The 25,490-nt window shown below is 41.0% G+C and overlaps 2 protein-coding genes across 7 annotated transcripts; both read left to right on the top strand.

The window, feature by feature from the left end:
• Positions 1-2,218: 2,218 nt before the first annotated feature.
• Positions 2,219-12,868, top strand: cdc42ep1b (CDC42 effector protein (Rho GTPase binding) 1b). 6 transcript variants are annotated; one of them, XM_005940704.2, is made up of 5 exons: positions 2,219-2,422; positions 3,042-3,212; positions 6,817-7,332; positions 8,292-8,846; positions 11,683-12,868. In XM_005940704.2, exons 4-5 carry the CDS (start codon positions 8,393-8,395, stop codon positions 12,312-12,314), a joined length of 1,086 nt encoding a protein of 361 aa, XP_005940766.1. In that variant the 5' UTR covers positions 2,219-2,422; positions 3,042-3,212; positions 6,817-7,332; positions 8,292-8,392; the 3' UTR covers positions 12,315-12,868. The 6 variants fall into 6 exon arrangements, with proteins under 6 accessions (XP_005940766.1, XP_042076147.1, XP_005940767.1 ...); XM_042220213.1 differs by lacking the exon at positions 6,817-7,332; XM_005940705.2 differs by having other exon boundaries at positions 6,817-8,846.
• Positions 12,869-17,136: 4,268 nt separating this feature from the next.
• On the top strand, positions 17,137-23,895 carry LOC102301281 (GTPase IMAP family member 8). The gene is made up of 5 exons (XM_005940703.3): positions 17,137-17,313; positions 17,837-17,868; positions 19,110-19,212; positions 19,294-19,887; positions 22,581-23,895. Exons 2-5 carry the CDS (start codon positions 17,842-17,844, stop codon positions 22,997-22,999), a joined length of 1,143 nt encoding a protein of 380 aa, XP_005940765.1. The 5' UTR covers positions 17,137-17,313; positions 17,837-17,841; the 3' UTR covers positions 23,000-23,895.
• The last annotated feature ends 1,595 nt before the right edge of the window (positions 23,896-25,490 follow it).

Genomic DNA, 25,490 nt, shown 5'->3' with positions numbered 1-25,490 from the left:
ACTTTTTGTTGCAAAGTTTCCAGGGAATGAGTCTCAGTATAATTATAGAATAGAATAAACAGATAATCTGCGTCAGACGTTATTGTCTTAAAAAACACTGCTCTCCTAAATTTAAACCCCGGTATCTAAAAACAAAGTGTTTCAGCATGCGTCTTTGTGTTCATGCCTGTTGTTTTATTGCAGTCTAGAAAGCACTGAGGATTTACTTTACAATACTCTATTGTCTCCGAGCCAACACTCAGCTTCCTGGCAGGCCTGAATCCATCCAAAACAGGAGCGTAGATCCAGCAAAGACACGGAGATCAGCTTCTTTTTTGTCCCTTTTAAACCTTCCATATATCACCTTCAGAGTCTTCTACAAACGCACATCTGGGTTTGTGGAGATCAGGAGTCTACCCTGTATCTGGTCTCTAAATCAGGAGCCAAGTGCAAAGTGAAATCACCCTTATATTTAACCATAGCTAATTTGTTTAAATGTGTTTATACTGGATGAGCTCATTACACTGACAGGCCGATGGCGATAGTGAGCCGTTAACTGCTAAATGAATTTCACCATCTGAAAGGAGTTTTAACTTCTTGGCGTCCTCTCTGATTTGCGAGAAAGCCATTTCCTGTGCAGAAAGCCTTCGTCTGTCTGAGACTTCTCATCCTGTTTGACTAGCATTCCTTCCTCTTCACCCCCTTCTCTTTCCTCCTCTTTTTCCCACAAGCTTTGTGTGTGTGTTTTTGTTTTTTGTGGGGTTTTTTTGGTCAGTTTGTCCTCTTTAATCCATGCTTGAGCCCATTTCTGCCATAACTTGCTTGTGCAAGAATTCAAAATGTGATCTCAAACACTCCTGAGCAGAGACAATATTTTCAGCACAATAGTTTATGGTGCCTGACTTCCTGTTATTGCTCACTCCCTCTGTCTTCTGTTTCTTTTTTTTTTTCCACTGCTCATCAGAGAGCCTGTGATACTTGTCAGTGGGAGCTGCTCAACCACTCAGATTAACACAGCAGTGATGAAACCTTGTCTCGTATCTGTCCACAGTACCGTCTCCCTTCATCACATCTGCTTCTCTTCAAGCGCCTCCCCTTTACCAACTTCATCTGAGTTATCAGCTTCTCTCCCACAATCCCCCCCTTTTTTTATCTTTCTCTTTAACATTTGCAATGAGATCGTATTTTGCAGGTTTCAAAATGATTTTTCATTGTCATATATACATCATAAGGTAATCAGATCAGACATCTTGGCTTCTGTTTATCCAGTAAAATCTTTAGACTTTTCTTTTTTTTTCATTTCTGGGACTACAACAGCTGGTGTGAGTGATAAGTAGGCATTAGTGGACCTACGGGGATAATTTAACATCTGAATCTCAGTTTAAAAGAGCAAAACTAGTGAGAATAAGAAGCACCAAAACTCTTCTAAAAAGTCATATTAAAGAGTTTGATGGATGTCAACTGATGCAAAGGTTTAACAGATTTAAAGTAAAGAATTATTCTGTGTCTGCTGTGGATATATGTGTGAGATATGTGCTTTGTTAAAGAGCTGTTCACGCAGATATCCCACACAATCACACACCTACCTGCAAACAGATAGTTGCATGCCCACATAAGCTTGGCCACGAGTGTATTTTTTCTCCTCAAAAAGCCACAAACCCACAGATGACATCTATGCAGATATGAGGAAATCTGAATAAAGGTCAGGGCGTGTGCATGTGTCTGTGTATTTGCTGCACATATCAGGTCATGTTTTTGATAAAGAGTTACTGCTTCCTGCCCAAAGGCAGGGCCAAAGATGCAGATGAGTTCAGACAGGAAGTAAATGCACATTAAAAAAAAATAAAATAAACAAGAGCAAAACTTCTAGACATGTGCTCATATTTATAAGTATAACCTCACAGTGGCTGGACAGTGTGGGTACGGCCACTATAGTTTCTTATTAAAGCCTCCAGCCCTCCATGAGGCTCACACCTGCCTCCTTTGATGACCTCAGATGACTGTGTCAGCTATTTCTGCTGTTTGAGTCGTTCTGCTTTATCACAAGCCTGATGAACAGATCTGCACGTTGTTCACACTCTTTCTTCTTTTCATTCCTCTTATGTTGAGTTAATGTTGATCCTTCTCGGTCAGGTTTTAGCTTTGCATTGCTTTACCTATAACATACATGCATAAGGCAGGGTTTCACACTTCCGAGGTCCTCCTACCACCTCCACCCTTCTTTCTCTCTCTCTCCTCTTCCTCCCCATCCCCTTCCAGTTCACTTGCCAGCAGCAGCAGCAGCAGCAGCAGCACGGATCCGCTACGCTGCTGCGGTGCACTGATGTCCCAGCAGAAACTTACGGTGCACGCCGCAAACCGAGCAGGATGAAAACGAAAATAGATGGTAACCTCGATTTTTTTTAGAATCCGCCCTCTGCGTTTTTCCCTTCTTTTCTCTAAGGTAAGATTAATCGAGGGAGTTTGTTAATGGCTTTGTGCATGTGGCTTGAAATTTACCGAGAACTGCTAATGAGCCTGCGATAAGAACAGCAAAAGTTATAGCCGAGGTGCAGTTACGCGGTCTGAATAAAGTGTTCCTATGAATGCGTTTTTAGGCATGCATTCAGTATATGAGAAGAACAGCATGGAGCTGTTTCACTTTTGCGTCTTATTCAGTTGTAATAACCTGTTACACGCCTTTGTTCCAATGACAGAGTCTGTTTGTCTCTGCAAAGTAACAAAGAAACAAACAAAAAGCGCTATCCAAGCTTCACACCGTTCATATATTGCAGGTGTATCAATCCAAATGCAGCATCATTGTTCAGTAAACGTCTCTCTGTATCCCCGAGCTTGTCAGTCACTTAATTTGAAGTGACTTTTTGCGTAACTTTTTCTGTACATCCTCTTTAACAGCGTCACTTCCCACAAACTCAGAGGTGGTTTGTGTTTTTAATCAAATTAAAACAGAAGTGACTGTAAAGCCCGTAACGTGCACTGCAGCCCCGCTTGTTTAGAAGTGAGGTGGTGAGATTTTGTTTGGTTTAAGCGTTTTAAATAAATTGGTTGGTGTTCTCCTCCAGCTGAGCCACAGAACAACTGTCCCAGATTTGTGCCAGGTCTCAGATCACTGGGCTGGCAGCCTGTCAGGGAGCTGGCGTCACTGTTAGAGAGGCTGCCCTTCAACCATCTAAACAACTGGAGTCCTTTCAGAGGCTTGGGCCTGTGTTAATCGCTGACCTCTCTTGAGGATGGTGAGTGAACGAGGACAATGAACTAAACATGCTTTATGTGCTTAATAATTACTCCTTTAAACTGCCAGTTTAATATTTCATCAACTGCACCTTCTCATTGTGTTTGCTTGATGGAAGTTTGGCAGATTTCATTATAGCCTTTGTCAGGCGATGCTCTCAAAGAGAATCAGACGTGTTTGCACGTAACTGTTGCCGGGCCTTGTTTCCTCAGAGTTTTGTTGACCCAAGTCCCAAACATAAAAAAAGGAATTCATGAAACTAGTGACAGATGGCGAGTGTTAAACAAGGCCACAGTGACTGATGTGTTTGCTTACCCTGCAGTTGTTTTGCAGTGCTTTCCTCACAGTATTTGTGCACTAAAAAATAAGTTAGTGAACCCGTCGGGGAGTGTTAGTGTTGTTATCTTCAGTGTTTCTGCACAAGTTTTGTTGACTCAAGAGAACATCAAGGTACGCGACAGAGGAAGGAAAAGAAAGGTCATATACAAGTGAGCGCTTCCATGTACGCATTGTGATATCAGTTGAATCAGCGTAAACCCAGATGTCACACCTCTCAGTCATCACTGACAGAGTCAAATCATGTATAGTGCTCTTGAACGTGTGCAGCACAGACACCCTCATGGCAGGCCGTGAAGTGCATTGCCACGTTGCAGCAGTCGATCCTTGTAAAGTGAGCGCATGCTGTATTTTTGAGCTGTGTGTAATGGTCAGGGTGCTCTGACCTCAACCACAGTTTGCTGGTGCAGTGCTCTAAGAGGACGACGGCCCTCCGGTCCAGGGGAGGAAGCAACTTCAGACCTGATCCACTCTGACTCAGCCCTGCATCTCCATATAAGTCTACATGCCACCATGTTTCGCTGCCAACCTCTCAGATGTCTCCAGAGCCCATTTTTGCAGTTTGTGGGTCTGTGGTACCAGATGTTTAACTAACGCGGTAATTCCACTTGCAGCTGGGTGACTGACAGAGACAGGAAGCATGTTTGACAGTGTGTGTGTTTTTGTGACATAGGGAAAGACAGAGACAAAGGACAGTGAGATAAATTAAAGTGAAAGCCTAAAATAGAAGCCGAGGGGGACACACACTTAAAGATGGAGGTATAAATGTGCTTCTCATCAGCGTCCCCAGATCCTTTATTTGATGCACATAATTGATGGCGTCCGGGCTGCTCTCCCAGCTGCACGCTGTTCCCATTACACTTTTCAGACCTGCATGTTTGCCACTGTGTCTGCAATCAGCCCAGCTGCTCATGTGAAACAGGTTTGTTTACGGATGCCCGCAGGTTCAATTTAGGGATAATTAGCATGTTTAGCACATCTAACGTCTTTCTGTGTGTTCCTAACAAGGCCAATTGTAGGACTGAAGTTTCCAAACTGAGTTTATGTGCCGGAATTACACTTAATTTTACATGGAGAGCTGAGCTGAATTACTGCTCACAAAGTCACAAGAGGGGAGGGGGAAGAAGATTATATAAAAGTCTGTTATGTACCTAGAAGAATTTGGCAGCTAGAAGAGCTGGAAAAACATAATAGCTGCACCATGAGAAGCTGTGACTGATTAACACACTTAGTAGTAATAATTCAAGGAGACTTTGTCCCTGTGTTTGCTTTTCGTTTGCGTCGATAGCGATTCATATGGTCCTTGTCAAACATCGCTAGGAACCTGAGTGAGTGCAGCACCGAGTTTGAGGCCAGTTCTACCAGTGCTTCTTATATGTACGCGAAAAGTTGTTCCATGATGCCAGTGTTTATGCAGCGTTTACTCTAGAGCAGGGGTGTGCAATTAATTTTGCCAAACGGGCCTCATGTGGAACTGGGACTGTTGTGGATGGCTGCACCAAAAATGCTTACATAGAGATAAAATTCATAATAAGCAGAATATTGAGGCAGCTATGACTGTGAATTGGGGCTATGTAAATAAAATTGAATTGAATTGAATTGAGTTCATTGATGCAACCCTCCACAACAGTCCCAGTTTCTAATGTGGTTAACTTGGAAAAGTTAACACTCAAACCCTGCCCTAGAGTGACTGCTAGCTGCTCCACTCTGTATGTAGTGGGAGGGTCACATAGAAACACAGGTGCACATTTGTTTAGTTATCTTTGCGATCATTGCCATTAAATCATTGCCAAGCTTCTTACTTCTAAATTTAACCATCAGAACAAATTGACAAAATTGTTAACTTAACCCCGACATAGTTCTAAACCCAAACCTAAAACTTAGTCCGAATTCTCAAAAAGTCCTTTTCAATGGGTGTAGAAAGTGAGGACAGGCCATAAAGTTGTGTCTTTTTTTAAATGTCATTACTCTGCTCCCCACAAAGAAAGCTGGACATGTTTGGATCAGCAGTTTTTTAGAAAGCTGCAAACCATTCTGCCTGTTCTACACAGCAACATGTTGAAGCCACAATCACACAGACACAAGCATTTACTGCAGCGACTGAATCTTCCTAACGTCCCTGTTTTCAAAACTCTGAGGTCATGAGTGCCTGCACGTGATGTGTTTATGGGACATCTGTAAATTTTAGCTCCAAAAACACAAGTTGCACTCTGCCTGAAAGGGTTCTCCACTCGTGCATATGTAATACTAATGTGTTAGGAAATAGGGATAAAAACAAACAGCTAGTCATATTTTTTATTTTAATTGAAGGAATTCAAAAGTTGGGGATTTAATCTAAAACTCCCAACAGCACAAAGCAGTTTCCAATCCAACTCTTTCCAAGGCTGGTGTTGTCATCTACACTGCATGTTTGCCTCTGAGGTTAATGGCTATCTGTCACTCACCTTCTTGTGCTGCACAGGCCCAAATCACTAAAGCTAAGTATTATTAAGCTGAGCTGAGAGATCAGAAGTGGTCAAATCCCCGGACTTTCCCTCTTCTTGTATGAATGGATATTGGCTCTTTCTGCAAATATGTCCACTTTTTCCTCTGATTTCTTTCTCTTCTTCAGGTCAGTAAATGTTATCTGTTTCAAAATCTTTGTGCTGGAACTCTATCAGTAACCAAAAATGAATAGAAAGCGATCTTAGCTCATACCTATGCCCAGCAAGCGTGGTGCCATCATCTTACTTAAGTTCTTAGATCACACTTCCAGATTGGCCTGGCAGCAGCCTCGGCTAGTAACTCCTGCAGCCGGTGCTGTTAATCCATCACTGGCTGTGTTGTTGAAAGGTCTCGTGTTTGGGGATTACTAGTGCTCCTTTTGCCTTGGATTCATTCGTTCAGCAGGAAGGAAGACAGTCCTCTAAGTGTGTCCAGGAAAAACAGAACCTGGGGACCTTCGGATGTTTTTGGAGAGTCGTTTATTCAAAGAGCTGATTATTTCCCCACCTGTCGAGTCACTGCTTCAACATTAAACTAAATCAGATTCTAAACTACAAAAGTGTGTAAAGGGTAAGGAGGTGAGTCTTAAGTACACACAGAAGACCTCTGTAAGCCCCCCGTCAGGTTTTATTTGTCAAGTTCGGTCACAGACTTCCCAGCAAATAATCCCAGCAGTGCAACATTTTAGAGCTCTGATGCATTTATGTCTGCCTGAAAACTCCTTGTTTAGGGTTTGGTCTCGCGTGTAACTCTCATCTCTCTCCTTTTCTCTCCCTAATCTTTAGCTTGCCCCATGTGAACTGAATGAAAACCTACCTGGCAAACACTGAAGTCCTAAGTGGATTGAAGAAGGCTAGTGAGGGAGTCCGAGAGGGAGGGAAGACAGAAGGGATTAGCAGCTAATCCAGTGCACGGACAATCCTGAAGGAGCTTTATCGTTCTCCCAGAACGATGCAGACGAAACAGTTACTGGATTACACCGCTTTACTTTATTGCCCTTTCCAAGAGCGCATCGCCCTTCTTCTTTTGCTCTGATTGCTTTCGTTGGCTCTCAAAAGGTTTTACCTCTTGGGTGCACAGGGAACAGGGAACAGAGGACAAAGAAGCCGGGCGACAAGGCCTGGGGACAGGATGTCCTGTGGACAGTGTGGTGCCACACATGGATAAATCTTTTCAGCGGTAGACTGTGCATGGCAGCGGACGCTCTGTTTTTTGTTTGCTCGGACACTAAGGAAGACAAGTGGAGAACAGCGCAGTGGATAAGACACTTAAGACCCTCTCAGAACAAACACTTAATGCCAGTAAGCAATATCGGAAATGCAGCAGTGTTAAATTTCAGCTGTATTTTTTGTGAACCTCAAACAAGATAAAGCTCACTGACCAATAAAAGCAAAAGACTGACAATTTCCATTCAGTGATTCAGGATGCATGCATTTCATCACTGCTTGCCCCGTGTGCATGCAATGTTCATGGGTTGCTAAAGTGCGGTTAGAAACCACAGACGACCTGAGTAACACCTCAGGCACACACTCAAGTGTTTGTCTCAAATTTAGGCTAATTTAGGCTATCAGCAATAGTGAGAAGAGAAAGTACGTCAAGTGAAGGGATGTAGTAATATTTCTGTTATACCCTTTAATGTCTGCTGTTTGTTTCTGTGTAAAAGCCTCATAAAAGGGAAATTAAGCACACCTTCATAAGACTTCCTGGTGACACGATTCTCTTAATGTGTGCAAGCAAAATTTAAGTTCTTCAAGAGTAAACAAAGGATTAAATTAAGTGAAAGCGCTATAAAAACCAGCCTGGTTTATTGTTTTCAAACAGCTGTCTGACAGCTGAGTGTCCTTTCAGCTGTGAAGTGATTTTCTTTTCTTAATTTGCTGAATAACTACTCAGTCAGCCTTATGCTCTCAGGCTGAGGTAACCAGAGGAAGCGTGGTTTGACGTTTATCTTTGTTATTTTGTCATCACCGAAATCTACAGTTGCGCAGTAGAAGTACGTTTGGTCATTTTGGACAAAAGCAGCGGTGAATGAGTGGAGACAGAGAGGGTGAAATAGACGGGGATGGCTCTACATTCATTTTGGCATCTTAGAGTGGAGATGTAAAAGGATGCCGGGGGCAGGCAGTGGATGAATAGCTGGCTGTGACTGTATTGAGAATTGATTATACACACATTCTCTGCTGACTGAACGACCACATATTTCTGTTCTCTCTCCTCGCTGTCCAGGCTTTTCAATTTTTCCTTCTTTTTTTTTTTCCAGTGGACCCCAAACTGGATTTCAGACTTGACTGACGTGTAATCAGAGTCCAGGCGTTTCCATTCAAAGTTTAAAGGGAAATTACGCAACTTTTCTTTGCCACTATGAGTCTTGGAAAGCTGCCAGGGATTAAAGGCCTTGTGTCTGGCTCTCAAGGGAAACGTCGCTTCAAGAGCGACCTCTCTGTGGACATGATCAGCCCACCGCTGGGAGATTTCCGCCACACCATGCACGTCGGTCGTGGCGGGGATGTGTTTGGCGACACTTCCTTCCTCAGCAACTACGGAGGCATCAGGGAGCCAGGAAGTCCAGACTCAGCGAGCAGCTCCAAAACAACAGGATTCTTCACACGCACCTTTCGGCATGTGCGCAAGACTTCTGGTCCGCGGCCACGAGGGGGTTCTCGCGATTTGTCTTCCCCGCCGCCAGATATCTCACCTATCATCAAGAATGCGATCTCCTTACCCCAGCTGAACATAGACTCATCTAATGGGTGCCTGCAGAGGGTGCTGTTCCCCAGCTCCATCAGCTCAACAGATGATTCCTTCTGCACATATGGTGAGATAATACAGATAATCACTTCCAGCATGGGACTGGACTTATGTAAAGCATCTTAGTGGTGAGATTATCTTCATTAAAAGTGAGCAGAGAAAATGTAGAGGCGGCGATCATACGCAAATATAACGGTTTATTAAGAAGGCAGCAGCGTGTTATCTGAAAGAGTGTCACACGAGCTACGGCGGCACAGATTAATCGACTTCGAGCACAGACTGCGTGCGCTCGTGTTGACAGTGGGACTGCACAGTTGGCTGAAAAGGTCAAAGGTCACAATATAAGCCATTAGAAGCACTATCCATTTACAAATTGCTTGTTCCTGTTACGTCAGATAAACCTGTGAGGTTGTGACAGACGCTTATTTTGAAACTTATTTCTGAAACCTCACAAATAAACCCAGCAAGATAACCAGAATTGTTACCTCTTATAATAATGAATATACTTTAGCCTTCAGCCCCTCCTTTATCTCACACACATTTTTGATCTTTTTAGTTTTTATTATCCAACAGAGGCTACAGAGGCTAGACTACATGTGTCAAAACATGCCTACGAACACTGCCTTGACATTTGAAGGTTTTGAGCGATTAAATGCCAAAAGGCACAGTATTCATAAAATAACAGGTGGAAACAAAATTAAAAGTTAATACATCATAGAATTAAAGATCAAACAGAGCAGGGAAGCTTTAAAAGAGAGAATTTCAAAGAAAAAAGCTCCACAAAAGTTTGTGGTGGTCAGAGGAGCAGGTGGTTTAAAGAGATCAACAGAGGGGTCCCATGAGTATATAAAGGAGGTGAAGTGTGCAGAACATCAGAGAGAAAATAGGAATGGAGGTGCGATGCTATGGTGAGACTTTAAAGTTAGAAGCAGAATCTTAGACTGAGTGTGGTATTTTACAGGAAGTCGGTGAAGCTGTTAAAGGACTGGAATAATTAGTTCTATGAAAGATGTTTTTGTATTGACACCAGCAGATACATATTTTTAATCCTTTGAACTCTGTAGAGAAGTTTGTGTGGTCAGCCAGAGAGGATAGAACTACAAAAAACAATACAATATGTAACCAGAGCATGTTTTAGAGTAGCAGTGCTGTTAGCTGTGTGGATAGAGAATACCACATTTGTCCAGGCAGACGGACTGAATGTCGAAAAACTGCATCCTGTTGCTGAAATTGTAGTTATTATTTTTTACGACACATCAGCATCGTCTGTTTTTTTTTTGTTTTTGTACTTGGTCTGACATTTGACATTTGATAGTCTTGATAAATGTGGAACTCGTGGTTTCTCCTCACCTCACATGGGACAAAGTTTTCTATTGTAGCATAAGAATGATTATATGAGTTTGACGTCATGATCTTCTAGTCTTTTAGAAGCTTTGCAATGCCACATTAACATCACAGCCAATTTGTGCTATTTTGTTGTTGAGATAGAAGTTCCTGCAAAAGGTATTTATATAGAAAATTAAATGTGATGCTCCAAAGTAACCAGGCAGCGAGCCAGTATCTAAGCCATGCTGTCATATTCAAGATGAACTATGTTCTTCAAATTCAAACTGTTACTATGATACAATTTCTCATTGTTGTCTGAGCTCACTCTCCAGCAGACTTGAACTATAAATACAGAGGGTGAGGTTGCCCTTCTTTCAGCACCATTCCCACATTCCTCCAGGACAACCGGTAAACACGCTGGCATCTTCTGAATCATTTGGAATCACCAAGGCAACCCCTGTACACAATTAGGCCCATAAACACACACACTTACACATACACACAGCTGGTTTGGAAGAAAGAGAAAGACTCGCAGGGCTTTTCCTGTCATCTCTGTGTGCGTGTGCCTCAGTGAACGCCATAAACACACCATTCATTATATCTGCTGAGTGTTCAGAGCTTATCAGGCAGCGGTCTGCAGTGTGGAGACTGGAAATCCCCTTTTGCTCTCCAGATTTATTACCCACCTCATAAGGAATGCACACAAAGTTGATGATGTAAGCCATCAGAGAGAGAGTCAGTGAGCTAAGGCACGAGCTTTTTCTTATCAGTCTTGAATTCGCCCTCTGTTGTCATTTGCAACTAGAGTTTTTTCACTGATGATCTGCAGTCTGGATTTTTTTCTTAAACATTATTTCTCAAATTTTTACACATATAATTTAAAACTAAATCAATCAAACATCACCAGCACTTCACTAACGTTGCTGGACTTCCATTATAAAACATTTAACACCCTTCACTGCTCTTGCATTTCTGCTGACTGACAGTTAACAGTAAGTGATGGTGACACTAATTCACAGTGTTTACGACAGCGTGAGTTATCGTTGGTTAGGCACCGTGGAGCCTGACATTACCAGTGGGTTGTTACATGCTGCCCCCTTCTGGTCAGAGAGCTAAACTGCAGAACATAACCTCCAGCTCACACAAGAATTAAAGCTTATTATTATTTTTTTTTAACATACAGGCATTATTCTTTTTCTGATCGTGATATTCAGACTGCAAAGATAATTGTTTTTGAAGTAACTCAAAAAGTGTAAAAAGCAGCGAGTCCTCACCTCACATGTGCATACATGGAAAGCTGGAGGCAGGACCAGCAGCAGAAGACCAACAGACTGATCAGAGTAGAGAGCAGATATGACACTGATCAGTATATGGCACTGCAGGGAGGAGCTGGAGGGGAGATGTGTTATAAAGCAGCTTGTAGTAATTGTAGGCAGATATAAGCAACTTAAGCAACATGTGGTCATTTCATGATCAGCTGAGGTTCAGCCTATGTTTGTTCTTGTTCGCAGATCAAAAAAAGGATTCGTTTGATTTGGTAATATAATTAATTCACATCTTTTTATCTTTGTTTGCAGGTCTGCAGTCTGGGTTTGTCACTCTGCCGCGCCTCTCCCGCATCGACAGACAATTCCATGATGGAAACGCGCAGAAAGGCTCGGCACCAGACAGTGGCAGGCTAACACGTACACGCTCGGACTCCCTCACTTCCTTCACTGTGGACCTCGGCCCTTCTCTCATGGCTGAGGTCTTGGGCTTGATTGACGACCCCAACCGCCTTCGGATATCCAATCACAGCCAAGAGGCAGGGGAGGAAGAGCAGGGTGAGGAGGGAGACGACAACAGCTCGCTAACAGAGACGCCCGTGCAGACCCCTCTAGTCACCTCACCCGACCTTTCCGTGTGCAGCGGGTCAATCGGGCAGGACACGAACAACAGGCGGTGCTCTGGTACTTCTGATTTGACAGAGGAGGAGGACAGGAAGTCTGTAAGGACACCGGATGCGTCCGCTCGGTCTCCTCATAGATCGGAGCCTGTCATGGAGGCAGAAAGATTCCAGAAGGCTGCTGACGTGCTGTCCCGCCACTACGGTGGAGGATCCTTCACGAAGGGAGTGAGGAGGAGCAGTAGCGGTACAAACCAATCTATTTCCCAAAGCCGCGAAGCGTCTCACGAATTAAGTGAAGAAGAGGAGGAGATAAAAGTATAGATGTCAAAACTCTGAAACTGTCCAGCGACCTGGGTTCACGAGGGAGGAACGTGTGACTTTCTGTTCCTCAGAAACATCCTTCATCCTTTACACATGCATGTACACGGAAATAACTGACCAATACTCAGTCATGATGCCAGACCCCCCCCTTCCTGGACAACACTGCTGTTGTGATATTAAACTGTCTATTTATTTGTTGCTTTTCAGTATACAGACAACTAACACTATGTAGTCATGATGTTCTGAAGCAAATTAAAAGAACAATAAAGAGTTCGCAGGGCTGAGGTGTCAAAGGGAAGCTGGGATTTAAAGGAACAAAGTAGCTGCATTATGTTTCAATATTAACACATTACAGTCCCTGTAAATAAATTTAACAGAAGGGATTGTTTTGTTTTTATTTTGTTTTTTTACAGGTTCAATTCTAATACTAATCCAAAGTCTATATGATGACCTCCTGTAACAACTATAATACTCAGTAAACATGTATCAGTGTTAGACTCGATGTTGAATAAAGTGTGGGCTGGTGTAATAAAAGACTGATTTAAAACATGAAATATCTGCTTACATTATCCATTAATGATGTAATCCCACTCCCACTATTAGTCTGTCCTCTGGATTTCCTTATCTTAATGTTTTATTGCAAACATAAAACGTGGCTGATCCTGATACAATGCAGCTCAGTCTACTGTGATCCTGCCTCAGACTCTGATTGGCTCTGTGAACAGTCATGAGTCAGACTGTAAATCACTCTGACTCGTGACCTACTTTGAGAGGGGATGGTCTGCACCACTACAGTGGGCAGAGTCAGCTTATTTACAAGTCCTGTTTAAATGTGATAAAGTGCTGCACAACGTCAGACATCGGTGATAACAAATAAGAAACTCTGAGAAGTGTTTCAGCTTTGCGCCCTGCCATATACACTAAAGGTGACAACGCTTCTACAAAAGAAGTGTGACTGAATTAGAGGGAGACAGGTGGAAACAGAACATGCAAGGAGCAGAGATAGTTAAGGCAGAGGAGTTTAAATACAACCATCCAAAGAAATGGTCAGTGCACAAGAGAGGTGAAGAAGAGAGAGCAGGCAGTGTGGAGCAGGTGGAGACCCGTGTTAGGGATGATGTGTGACAGAATGATAGCAGAAAGAGTGAAAGGTTTATAAGATGAGAGTAAGATCTGCTGTGATGCTTGGTTTGGACACAGTGGCACTAACAAAAAGACAGGAGGCAAAACTAAAGACATGAAGAAGAAGAAAAACAAGAAAAGAAACACCTGTGCATCCTTGATAATAACTCCTCCACAAACCTCCTCTTTTATCTATCTTCCAGATTAATTTTAGGAACTGATACATCCTTCAAGGTTGTGTACTAACTGACTTCTGGTCTGGTTTTTATTTGGAAGAAGTAATGTTGAGGCTGCTGCAGCCTCTCTTGGTAAACCGTAATGGAGCTGCATGTCCTGCAACTTCATTGTATGTATTAATTTAACAATCATAATCTCTTAATCGCTCAATTTTCATTTATTTGAAAACAGTTTATGATTTTTTTTCACTTAAGTAAATGTTTAATAGTGAATGTAGTAGACCGATTCTTTGGGTTCAGTCATGTCTTCGACAACTCTGTGTTCACCACGCTTGTTGCAAAGACGTGCAAAAGCACACCTGAAAATGTGTGTGCAAAACTGCAGCTGCGCAGGTCATGTGGTGATAGAATAAGTACACTGGTATGTGTAAGTACATTTTCTTTGTCAGCAAGCGAGCTAAAATGTATTTAGCTGCCAAATGGAGATTATCAGTGTGATTAAATGAGTTTGTTAGGCCAGCTAGAAGCCTGCTGGACACTCCTAGGTGAGGTGTTTCAGATATGTCCCATCAGGAGGAGCCGCAGAGTTAGAACTGTTACATCTTTTGGCTGGCTTGTGAAATGCTTTGGGAGCATCAGCAATGAGTAAGACCAATTTTTCACTCGGTGCTACCTCAACACTCAGCATAACTGCTGTTACAGTCGATCTGATGTGCTCGCTTTGCCTACAAATATAACAATGACAACGCTCAGATCAATGTATTTTCTAAAACTACCTTACATAATAACCAGTAAATAGCCGAGCCTTAGTTTAGTCCAGATTAAACATACTATGAAGAACAAAATGGGACATCATTGAGAGCCGCATTTCTTCATGGGAGACTTCATTTACTCACTCATACACACATGAATCTTTTTCAGGAGGGTTCCAACCATTAAAGACAAACTGGAGCTACAATCCATGTTGTGTACCAACTTGAAACCATTTGCGGTTGATTTTATAGATCTCACTAGAAATAGACTGTATGCCATTTAAATGCAATAGTATGCCGATTGCAGTGGAGAATCAGATGATATAACCAAACACGATGTCAGGTATAGAAGCTATTGATGCATTTGATGCCCAGAGTGGACACCAAACATACATAAATATAAAATTTATTTAATCCCACACTGGGAAATTCACTTGTTACAGCAGCACAACTGACAGCTAGAAAAGTGAATTGGAGATATATTATATCAGCGCATTAAAAAAAGCCAAAATCCTATAGTATTTACAGATGGTTACTATATACAGTAAAATACAACATTTTTTTAATAGTGATAATTATATACATGAATTTTTAAATAGTATTATCACCTCAAACAAAGAGATGCATACTGGGTTTAGGCTCTTTAGGTCACCAGTTACCCTGGACGTCTATGGCTCATGTGTCTTGTGATAAATACTTTGGTCCTAAAATAGAGTCACTTTGTTGGTATAAATTAAATTAAATCAAATTTTTAATGCTGGGAGGTCAGTTTCTTTATCATAATTATGCAAATTCTCCTGACAATTGATCAACAACCACTGATCAAACACCACTGACCTCGCAGTCCATTGTTCCTTCTGTGGGCTGGTTTCAGTCATTGGGGAAACCTGCAGTCAGCTGAGACTGAAGAAGTCACTTGGATGAGTGATGAAATGTTTCTCCCACTGAAAACGCTGCGTCCAGACTAGCACTGAAGTGTTTGTCACACCTTCTGCAAATACCACCTTTTCCACAGAATGCTTCAATGAGTCTGGTAATGCTTGAAGCATGACGGCTTAATCTGGTTCATTTTTCAGATGTTTCTTAGTATTACTGTTTCATCTGAAAGCTGGCAGAGCCTGTTATCACGCCCCTTTGCCCACATAGTGTTTTTCCAATTTTTCAACAATAAATGACCTTTGGACTGCTCTTATGTCTATTTGCGCCCGATAGTAAAGACTTAAAAAACAGGTTTAAACACAGGTCTATAAGGTCTGTGTGATTTTTTTTAATCATTGCTTGTTCGATTTTTTCCACTTCTCTTCAAATGACCTCAATTCAATTTAATTCAGTTTCATTTATACAGTACCAACTCAGAACAACAGTCGCCTCAAGGTGCTTTAAATTTATATTGTAAGGTAGACCCTATAATACATGGAGATGAAAACCCAACAACCACATGACCCCCTATGAACAAGCACTTTGGTGACAGTGGGAAGGAAAAACTCCCTTTTAACAGGAAGAAACCTGCGGCAGAACCAGGCTCAGGGAGGGGCGATCTGCCGTGACCAGTTGGGGTGAGAGAAGGAAGACAGGATAAAAGACATGCTGTGGAACAGAGCCAGAGATGAGAGAGGTGACTGAAGAAGACATACTCAGGGCATCATGGGAGTCCCCCGGCAGCCTACACCTATTGCAGCATAACTAAAGGAGGATTCAGGGTCACGAGGTCCAGCCCTAACTATACGCTTTAGCAAAAAGAAAAGTTTTAAGCCTAATCTTAAAAGTAGAGATAGTGTCTGTCTCCCAAATCCAAACTGGAAGCTGGTTCCATAGAAGAGGGGCCTGAAAACTGAAGGCTCTGCCTCCCATTGTACTTTTAAATACTCTAGGAACAACAAGTAGGCCTGCAGTGCGAGACTGAAGTGCTCTAATGGGGATATATGATACTATAAGGTCATGTGAGAAGCAGGATTTTAACTTCAGTTCTGGATTTAAGAGGGAGCTGATGAGGGGAAGCCGTATAGGAGAAACATGCTCTCTCTTTCTAGTCCCTGTCAGTACTCGTGGTGCAGCATTTTGGATGCATACATACAAGTATTTTTAACTGTGGATCATATCAGAATACTTTATTAATCCCGAGGGAAATTAGGGTTAAATAGGGATATTTCAGGTGATTTGAGATAGTGGACAGAAACAGCAGGCATGGTTGGCAAGTTTTAGCATGTCAGACAGAAATACTCTTCTAAGTATTTTTATGTACGATTGATTTTATCTGTCTCTTATTTATGAGTCATCTGCATGCAGGAGAGTTTTCTTTAGCTTCCTCTGTTGTGCATTGTGGTCTATTGGAAGTATTCCCTCATATCTTGTCAGATTCCTATTTATTCCAATAAGTAGAGCAGCCACCTGTGAGAAAAGATAAAATCTGTGTGTGTGTGTGGGTGTGTGTGTGTATTTGCCTTCAATAACAAGTTGAAAAGGTAAAACCAAGCGAGCATAAATGTAGGATTTAACGCTCTATGTCACCTCCATGTTTCCAGTAAATATTCTATCTCTTACTATAATTCCTGCTTGTAGAATAGTACCTGCTTCACTTGGGCTGCACTCAGCCTACAGTTTTTTTGTTTCCAGATAAATCTTGCAATCAAGTCCCTGTCGCATTAGTTCACACCATAAAACCAAAACCCAATTGGTGGTATTTTAAAATCAAGTCTAACTAGCCTTACAGGTCTCAGTATCAAACAGCAACAAACGCGGGGTTTTCTGTAAGTTGCAAGTCTTGACTTGAATTTTGTTTCTCTCTCTTTACCTGTTTTCATCGCTGAATGGCCAGTTTTATGTACAATTAGTTTTCCTGGATCACTGCACACAGTTCCGTCAAAAGAAGGTAGGAGGGATTTGTTAAGGTAGGGAGTTAAATAGTACCTCAGATCTCAGATAAAGCAGACCCGAGGAAAGGAACACAAGGTGAGTCCATGCTACAGAGCTTACAGAATACGCTTTCAAATATATGATTCAAACTGAATCTTTTCATTTTATCATTTTGAATAATGTGAAGCTGCCTTTAGGTCTAAATGATACTAAAAAGCAGCCTGAAGTCACATCATTAAAAAGGAGCACTGTGAGGATGTTGTTTGGGCAAATTTAAAGCGCAGAGTATTTTCTACTAATAATGCACTAATTTGTTAACAAAGATGCAGTCAGTTCGTTTCAGTAAAGAACTACAATCTATGAAGAAATCAACAGCAAATCAGCGGATCAAACACGGTGGTGGAGCAAAAGAAACAGTAAAGGGTTCTCTCTGAAACACGGCAGTCAGATAAATGAGAGGCTGATGAAGCGAAATTGAAATGATTTTGAAATAGAGTTTATATTTACACACTGGATCTTATAATAGTGAAGTGCATTTGTCATGCGTTTCATTTTTAAATAGCTTTTGTTCCTATTACTGCAAGATATCTGTGTTTCTTTCTCTTGTATGACTCTGCAGCTCAGATGGAGGAGACGGCAGCTGACAACAAGGTAAAGGAATTTTACCGATGTCCTTATCTCACAGTTACATCGTTGTGGTAATAGGATTTTCTGTCACTTTGAGTTTTGGATTCTTTTATTATCATTCTTACATTTTTAGTTTAACTTTTATTTTATTTTGCTTCAGTTCTTTCTTTTTTTTTTGACTTGCTGTCCTAACTGTTCCGTGTTTGCACCTTTGTTCTCCTGTGGTCCTGTTTATTTGGGTCTTGTTTAGTGTTAGTCTTTGTGTGTCAGTGCACTTGCCTCTTGTTTATTTCCACTTCCACAAGTTACTTTGGTGGCTCGCGTTCATTTGTTTGTCCTTTGTGATTGTTCTGCATGCTTTCAACTGTGTGAAATTACTTTCACAGCTTCTGTCTCTCATTCCCCATCAGCCCTCATTGTCACAAACACTGTGTACGGTCCCTCGTGTGCTCTCCAGAAGGAGGTCCTTGTCATTCATCGCTGGTTTTTGTGTTTGTTTTTGTTAATGTTGGGGTTTTTTACTGGTTTTTAAAGGCTCGCTTACTGTTGGAGCAGTTCAGCCTGCATCCCACATTTGGATGCTCACCTCGACATTCCACACACCTGTTGTGACCTGCATTTGGTTTATGGTGTCAGATTTGTCACAAACAAAAATGTCACTAAACAGTCATAAATACAGGATTCTAAACAAGACTATGTAGTATTTTCTATGTAAAGATTTAGTAGAAAATGGCATCCTGTGTAAATAACAAAGTCACACCAACCTGGTGTGTGTTGTAGTTCAGGTTTCTCTGTTCAGTGTTCGGATAACCAGTTTTGGCCTTTTTTACACAAAGAAAGAAACATAATCTTTACAGGATGCAGAGTAAATGTGAGGTTACATCTAATGTTTTCACACTGAAATACTGGTGGAAATAATGCTCAGGATTTAGAAAGTGATTATGTGTAATGATGTGGGCGTTTGTTGTCTTTGTCTGAAGTCCAAACCTGTTGGGCTGTCTGTAAATAAAACACACCTAACTGTTTTAGTCTGAAATCCTACTGTGATATGAGTGGTTCTAGATTTTTATCATCTCATGTTTAAGTAATTTTTTTTTCATTCAAATGAGCATTTATTAAATATACTTGAACCTCTCTTTTTCATTTGAGATTAAAATGTTTTGATTGAATGTTTTGCCCTATAATAGAAGAACAGAATAGCTCTTTATTGTCATTGTACATGCACAATGAAATTATGGAAAAACACACTGTAACTCTTTTCTTAGTGCCTTCCAGCGAATGATGCTCATGAAGCTCAACAACCAGAAGAGAATGAGGAAAAGGGCAAGACTAAAACTACGTCTGAATCAGTTGCAGATAAAGACAAAGGTAATATTTTTAATCAGAAGCTTGGATTTTATAGCTTATATTTGCATTTTAAACTTACTGATTTTGTTTGGTTTGTTTCAGAACTGCCTGAGCTCACAATTGTGTTATTTGGTGACACAAATTCCATGGAGATTGGGCCAAACAACATTTTACTTGACCACAAAGAGAAATCCAATGTGGATCAGTTTTCATCCAAGTTGTATGATATGTGTGGTCGGCAAATCTCTGTCATTAATATGATCGGTCTCCAAAATGTTGCTAAAATCCCATCAAATCAGGCATTTCATGTCTTTCTCTTACTGGTGCCATATGGTCTGCATTGCAACCATTACAGCTCAGGGATTCAGTGGCTAGAAAAGACGTTTGGAGAAGGATTTCTTCCTTATGTAATGACTGTTGTAACTTGTGAGCCAGGTGAAAAATGTGAAAGTGCACTGGCAGACCTGAAAGCTAACAGTGGTTTGACTGAAAAAAGATTCCACACATGTACAAGAAATATGACAGATGAAGATGAGATAATAGCTCTGTTAGAGAAAATAGATATCATGGTCTCTGAAAACAATCCCCACTGCTACAGTGGACTGATGTGTGATGAAGACAAAGACGAGGATCATCTGCAGCCAAACAAAAAAGAGGATGAGATCAGATCTTCAGGTTATCAGCATAAACAAAAAGGTGAGATGTTATGATGGAGAGAACTTAATTCCCATAAATACAGGTTTTTATGTTGAATGTTGTTGTTTTTATTTTACTTTTAATGCTTTTTATTGTTTTTCCCCTGATTTTTGCTCTTGGCTTTCCAAAAATATTTTTATTAACATCCAATTCCCAATTACTGTAGAAATTAGCAGTAGATGTAGTAGAGGTTTTATGTTATTAACTCCATAACTGGTTTGCTTGAATGTTTACAGTGACCATTTCGTTTTAACAGGATTTACCTCATGTCAGCAAAATGCCCCCAACTATATATCAGATCCCCTCATTGTAGGGGTCAGTTTCTTTTTCCTTAGTTTAACATTTGAGGCACTGGTTTATAGTTATTACTTTGAATACATAAACCAAACAATCCTCACCAGTTACTACCAGAACATATAGCTTTTAAATAGAAACAAAAACACGAATAACATGCCTTCACATAGAAATAAAAAAATATAGCTTCCCAATCCCACTAACACTTTCTTCCCTGAGAAGCTCATAAGAGTTACTCAGTCCAGGATCAGGATAATTCATTTAACTGTTCAATGACGCAGCTGTTACAGTAGTCCATGAACATGGGTTTTCTGGGTTTCAGGAATATCTATTACGCTGTAATTAAATATTTTAGTGGAGAAAGTGGCCTTTTGTATTTGTGGCTATTGGTAGCTGTCAAAGCTGAGCATTAGTAATTATGGCTACTGGATCCTGTCAGGGGAATGCCAGTGGCGGCTGGCTAAGGAGGTCGTGCCCCGCCCCCACCCAGCTGCTTCCAGGTTGACCATCTCAGGGGAAGACCCCCCATTTTCAATGTTTGTATGGGTGTCAAGCACACACAGTGTTGCTGCCAGACCTAGACTCCTGCGAGCACTGCTGCATAATGCAGATTGTTGGCAGGTGTTGGCAGCCTGAAAAGCCATTGCTTGTGTTTCTGACACGACAGCGAAGCCTAGTGGTAAATCCAGTTCAGCTGCTGCTTGCTGGGTGGACATAGTCGAGGACACGGAGGCTCATTTTCCTCCTAGACTCTGAAGAAGGGCACAGAGAAGATGAGGAGGAGGATATTAACAAACATATCCTTGGAGATGAAAATTAGGTGGATGAGGAAGATTCCATTCTTTTTTCCTTACAACTATAGGCAGATCACACTACTCAGCCTTCCCAGGAAGGCCTGTGCTAGGGTACCAGAGAGGGGAGTCCATCCATTAGTTGAACCTCAGATTGAAGAACAAGTCATGGAATGCTAAACCAGCTCTTTGTCCTCTCTGGGCTGTTTGAGTGTGTATGGGAGTTTTTCCAACCACTTTACATGTGCTTTGTAGACTTGCAGAAAATAAGCCACCATGTTGAAGGATTCTGTGGTGGGTACTTTTGGAGTATTGGGTACCTGGCCCATTCTTATCAATCAGAATCAGAATCAGAATCAGAATACTTTATTAATCCCTGGGGGAAATTATTTTTTGTTACAGTGCTCCATTTTAAACCAACATTAAGACAAGACAGCCTTTCGGTCCCTGCACAATCTCAGTGAGACCCTAGTTTGCATTACCAACAGTAAGTCATTTTTATGAGGCCATGGTTCTTAGCTGGAAAAGGGTTAGTGCCCAGGGATGAGTTGCAGCCCCAAGTGGAAGTGTTTAAGTTTCTTGGAGTGTTGTTCACAAATGAGGGGAACAAGAGAACTCTATGGATCCCAAAAAGTTGATTCTGTTCATCTGGGCGTAGGGTTTTCAGCGGGAGAAATGTTTCGTCACTCAACAAAGTGACTTCTTCAGTCTCAGCTGACTGCAGGTTTCCCCAATCTTATAAATAGTATATTGGGGAAGATTGGGGAAACCTGCACCCAGGACCAAGGAGAGGGAGGTCTGGGCTTCACTGCATCTTGGCCTTGGACTGGACTGGTTAGATCTAACTGAATGCAGGCAACCCTACAAATAGAAACTGAAGATGGCTGCATTAAAGGCCTGGCAGAGCATCTCAAGAGAGGAAACAGCATTTGGTCCATGTTTTTTAGAGTTCAGTCAGTCATTGACTGCAATGGATTCTCATCCAAATGATAAAACAATCCTGATCTATAATGATGTCATTCTGTCCAATTAATTTCGAGTCGTTGAAAACGGAGGCTTATGAATAAAAATGGCTGTAATTCCTAAACAATTAACACAACCTTTTTTGTAAAATCCCTTTAATTAAAGCTAAAAGTCTTTTCTTCCATCACATCTTGATTGTTTGATTTAAAATCCACTATGGAGGAGTATAGGGGCAAAACTACAAAAATAGTATCTTCATTTAACTAATTATGGAACCACCATTCCTAATTATTTAGAGAACTTAATTAGCTCCTGATATGGTCGACATGGGTCACTTCTCTCAGTTAGGAACTTTAAGTGAAACTGTTTGTGTTTGTCTGAATCTGCATGTACGTAAACTTACAGACTTTTTTTTACACTAATTTTACTAGTTGGCTACACAATGCTTCCCCCAGCAGATTTACCTCATTATGCATTTCAAAAAAGTTCATGAAATACTTTTGCAGCAGTTTGACTGTTTATTTACTCATTGTACAGATTATATCGGATATGTTCTTTAATTTTTCTTTTATATAATTGTGCTGCTACTATAGTGTATTATACCATTATTGAAATGTATTTTGTCTTTATTATTATTACTTTTAGAACTAGCCTCTGCTCTTCGACAGTCGGCCTCTGCTGTTGGACGATCAGCATCTGCTGTTGGACAGTCAGCCTCTGCTTGTTGGACAGTTGGCCGCTGTTTTTGGACGGTTGGCCGATGCAGTTGGGCATTTGGTCGCTGCGGTTGGAAGGTTGGCCGCTGCGGTTGGACGGTTGGCCGCTGTTTTTGGACAGTCAGCCGTTGTGGTCGTGCGATGAACTGCTGCCTTTGGTTGGCCACCCGCTGCTGCTGGGTGGTCAGCCACTGTGGCTGGGCATTCAGCCGCTGCTTTTGGAATTTCAGGCACTGGTTTTGGGCAGTCAGCCGCTGCTACTGGAAGGTCATCCGCGGATGCTGGAAGTTCATTCGCTGGTGTTGGATGGTCAGGCGGCATTGTTGGGACTGTATGCCACTGCTCTAATATCTTGTTTATATTTTAAAGACCAAATTTCCAAATGCAGAATTTGCTTTAAACAGACTAAACTGTTCCCGTTTTGATCTAGATTTTGTATTATATATGATGCGATATTGTGTCCACCCAGTAGTAATCTATCCCAGTTGAATTTTTGTGCATTTTCATTGTGTTTTTATGTTCATTTATCATAATGTCTGCTTCCTTGTTGCCCAGGTCACTCGGGAAACTAACTTTTTAAATCTCAGGGAATTTGTTTATCAAAAGAAATCATTGAAATTACCCAATGGGCAGAAATTACAACTGCGATAATGATGACTAGCTCCCCTATTTATCTGGAAAGTTTTTTTCCTAATATCATCACTTTAATTATGTAAATTTCCCCCTGAGACATTATGTCCTCTGTAGTTGACACAGATAAACAGAGAGGTGCGTTTTTTCCCTCAGTTCTTAAGAGGTTAATAATGTTAAATCATATACAAACACCAAAAGATTTTGGTTTAATCGAATATATAAAACAATATATTTGTAGATTTGGAAAAAAATGTGCGTCATTGAGTGTTGTAGTTCCCTAACTCCTTTACTTTGCAGTCTCTAAACAAAGGCTGTGTGAGACTAAATTTTAATAGCGCCATATGTGATTTCAGTCAGTAGAGGGCACTGTTTACTGTTAACTTATTTGTAGTGGCTCAGCATACAGAGAACTAATATTATACAATCATGAGTTAATTTACAACAGCAAGATGCACTCCAACAACACAAACCTTCACCAAGGCAACTCACTGTCGGTGTATTTTGTATATTTTCATTGTGTTTTCTTTGATATTTTGAAACCTTTTTCATGTGAATATAGTACATGCATGACATTTATTTCATTCTTTAATAAAATTCATTTAAATGTTTAATAATAAATATTAAAAGTATGCATGAGAATTCTACATGTATTCAAACTGTTATGTATCTAAACACTTATAATCTGTTACTGTTGTGTACATAACAAAGTCATAATAAAATAAATGTTACCAAAACAAACAAAAGTTGCACAATTTTAAGCCTATTTTTAAAAGATAAAAGACATTTTATGAATGTTTCACCTTATTTAATCCTACAGAAGAGGTCAGAGGTTCAAAGTAACAATATAATTAGAATCATTCCCTAAATGTCTGTATGTTGTCAATACAAATGTCAGTGAGAAACATAGATTTAACTAGCTATAGCAGTTTTTATCACTTTGACAGTCTATTGACTTTGAAGGAGAGGTCAGAGGTCAAATGTGACATGATATCTGAAATCTGCATATGGCCAGGGACTTGCAGGGGGTGTGAGCACCTGCCCTTTTTAACTTTGAGCACCTGCCTCTTCGGAAATCTCTGCATGGCTCTGCTCAGCAGAGCTCTGACTTTTGGTCAGTCTGGCTGTAGTGCTGAAGAGAAACCTAGGGTTGTTCTTATTTCCTTCAATAAGTGATGAATAGTAAGATGTCTACTACTGAGGATTTTTTTTTTTAAAGCAGCAAATTGGCTTAAACTGGCTCCAGGCTAAATGATGATCTTCTAAATTAGTGAGAGGATATTTCTTCTCCAGCCTACGAGTTATCTGCTTTAAAAGAAGTTGTTACTTGAGTCACCTTTGCCTTCCTATCAGGTTAAATGCATCTGGACATTGTCCTCTGGCATAAACAAATTGTCACTCACTGGGTATTTTTTCTTTTTAAGACCGTTCTTTATAAACTTCTGAGATACTTCTGTGGGGAGTTCCACTTTCTGAGATTCTCAGACTAACCAATCTAGCACCAACAACTATGCTACATCACTTAAATCACCTTTCTTCCCCATTCTGATGCTCGGTTTGAACTTCAGTGAGTCGTCTTGACCACGGTGCATGCTTAAATCCTAAATATACTGAACTGCTGCCATGTGATTGGCTAATTAGATATTTACATTAACAAGCAGTTGAACAAGTACACATATTGAAATGGCTAGCGCCTGCCTGTTTGTGTGTGTGTGTCTTTGTCAGTGTTGGGACTAACGCGTTATTAAGTAACGCGTTACAGTAATTATGTTATTATTGTGATAACGAGCACGGTAAGTAGTTATTATGCCAAAACCAGGAACGTGGATTTAGATAGGCTCGTTATTCGTTACTTCGTGTGGTGGCAATCGCGGAGCTTCCACAGATTCAGTAACATTAGCAAGTGGTGGAGGCCAGCAGGTGGATGAGGGAAAAGGGAGGAAAGAGGAGGAGAGAAGTTATGACCTGCAGTCTCTCTGGGTCAGATATAAACCAAGTTTAGTTGGAGTTTATATTCGTTATGCTGACTTTTTCGTACTGCGTGCTAGCTAGCATGACGGGGTTTCTATACAGCTGGGTGGTGCTATGTTACTGATGTTGAACTTTATTTTGTTCATAAGGTTAATTATTAGAGTTGCCAGCCGTCCCCTAAAAAACAGAATCATCTCATATTCAGAGAAAATATTACGTTTCTTATTGAGGTGAAAAG

The sequence above is a fragment of the Haplochromis burtoni genome, unplaced genomic scaffold (genome assembly GCF_018398535.1).
Source record: "Haplochromis burtoni strain Fernald_Lab_line unplaced genomic scaffold, NCSU_Asbu1 Contig_45, whole genome shotgun sequence".
NCBI classification, from domain to species: Eukaryota; Metazoa; Chordata; class Actinopteri; order Cichliformes; family Cichlidae; genus Haplochromis; species Haplochromis burtoni.
This window is presented reverse-complemented; position numbering and strand designations above follow the sequence as displayed.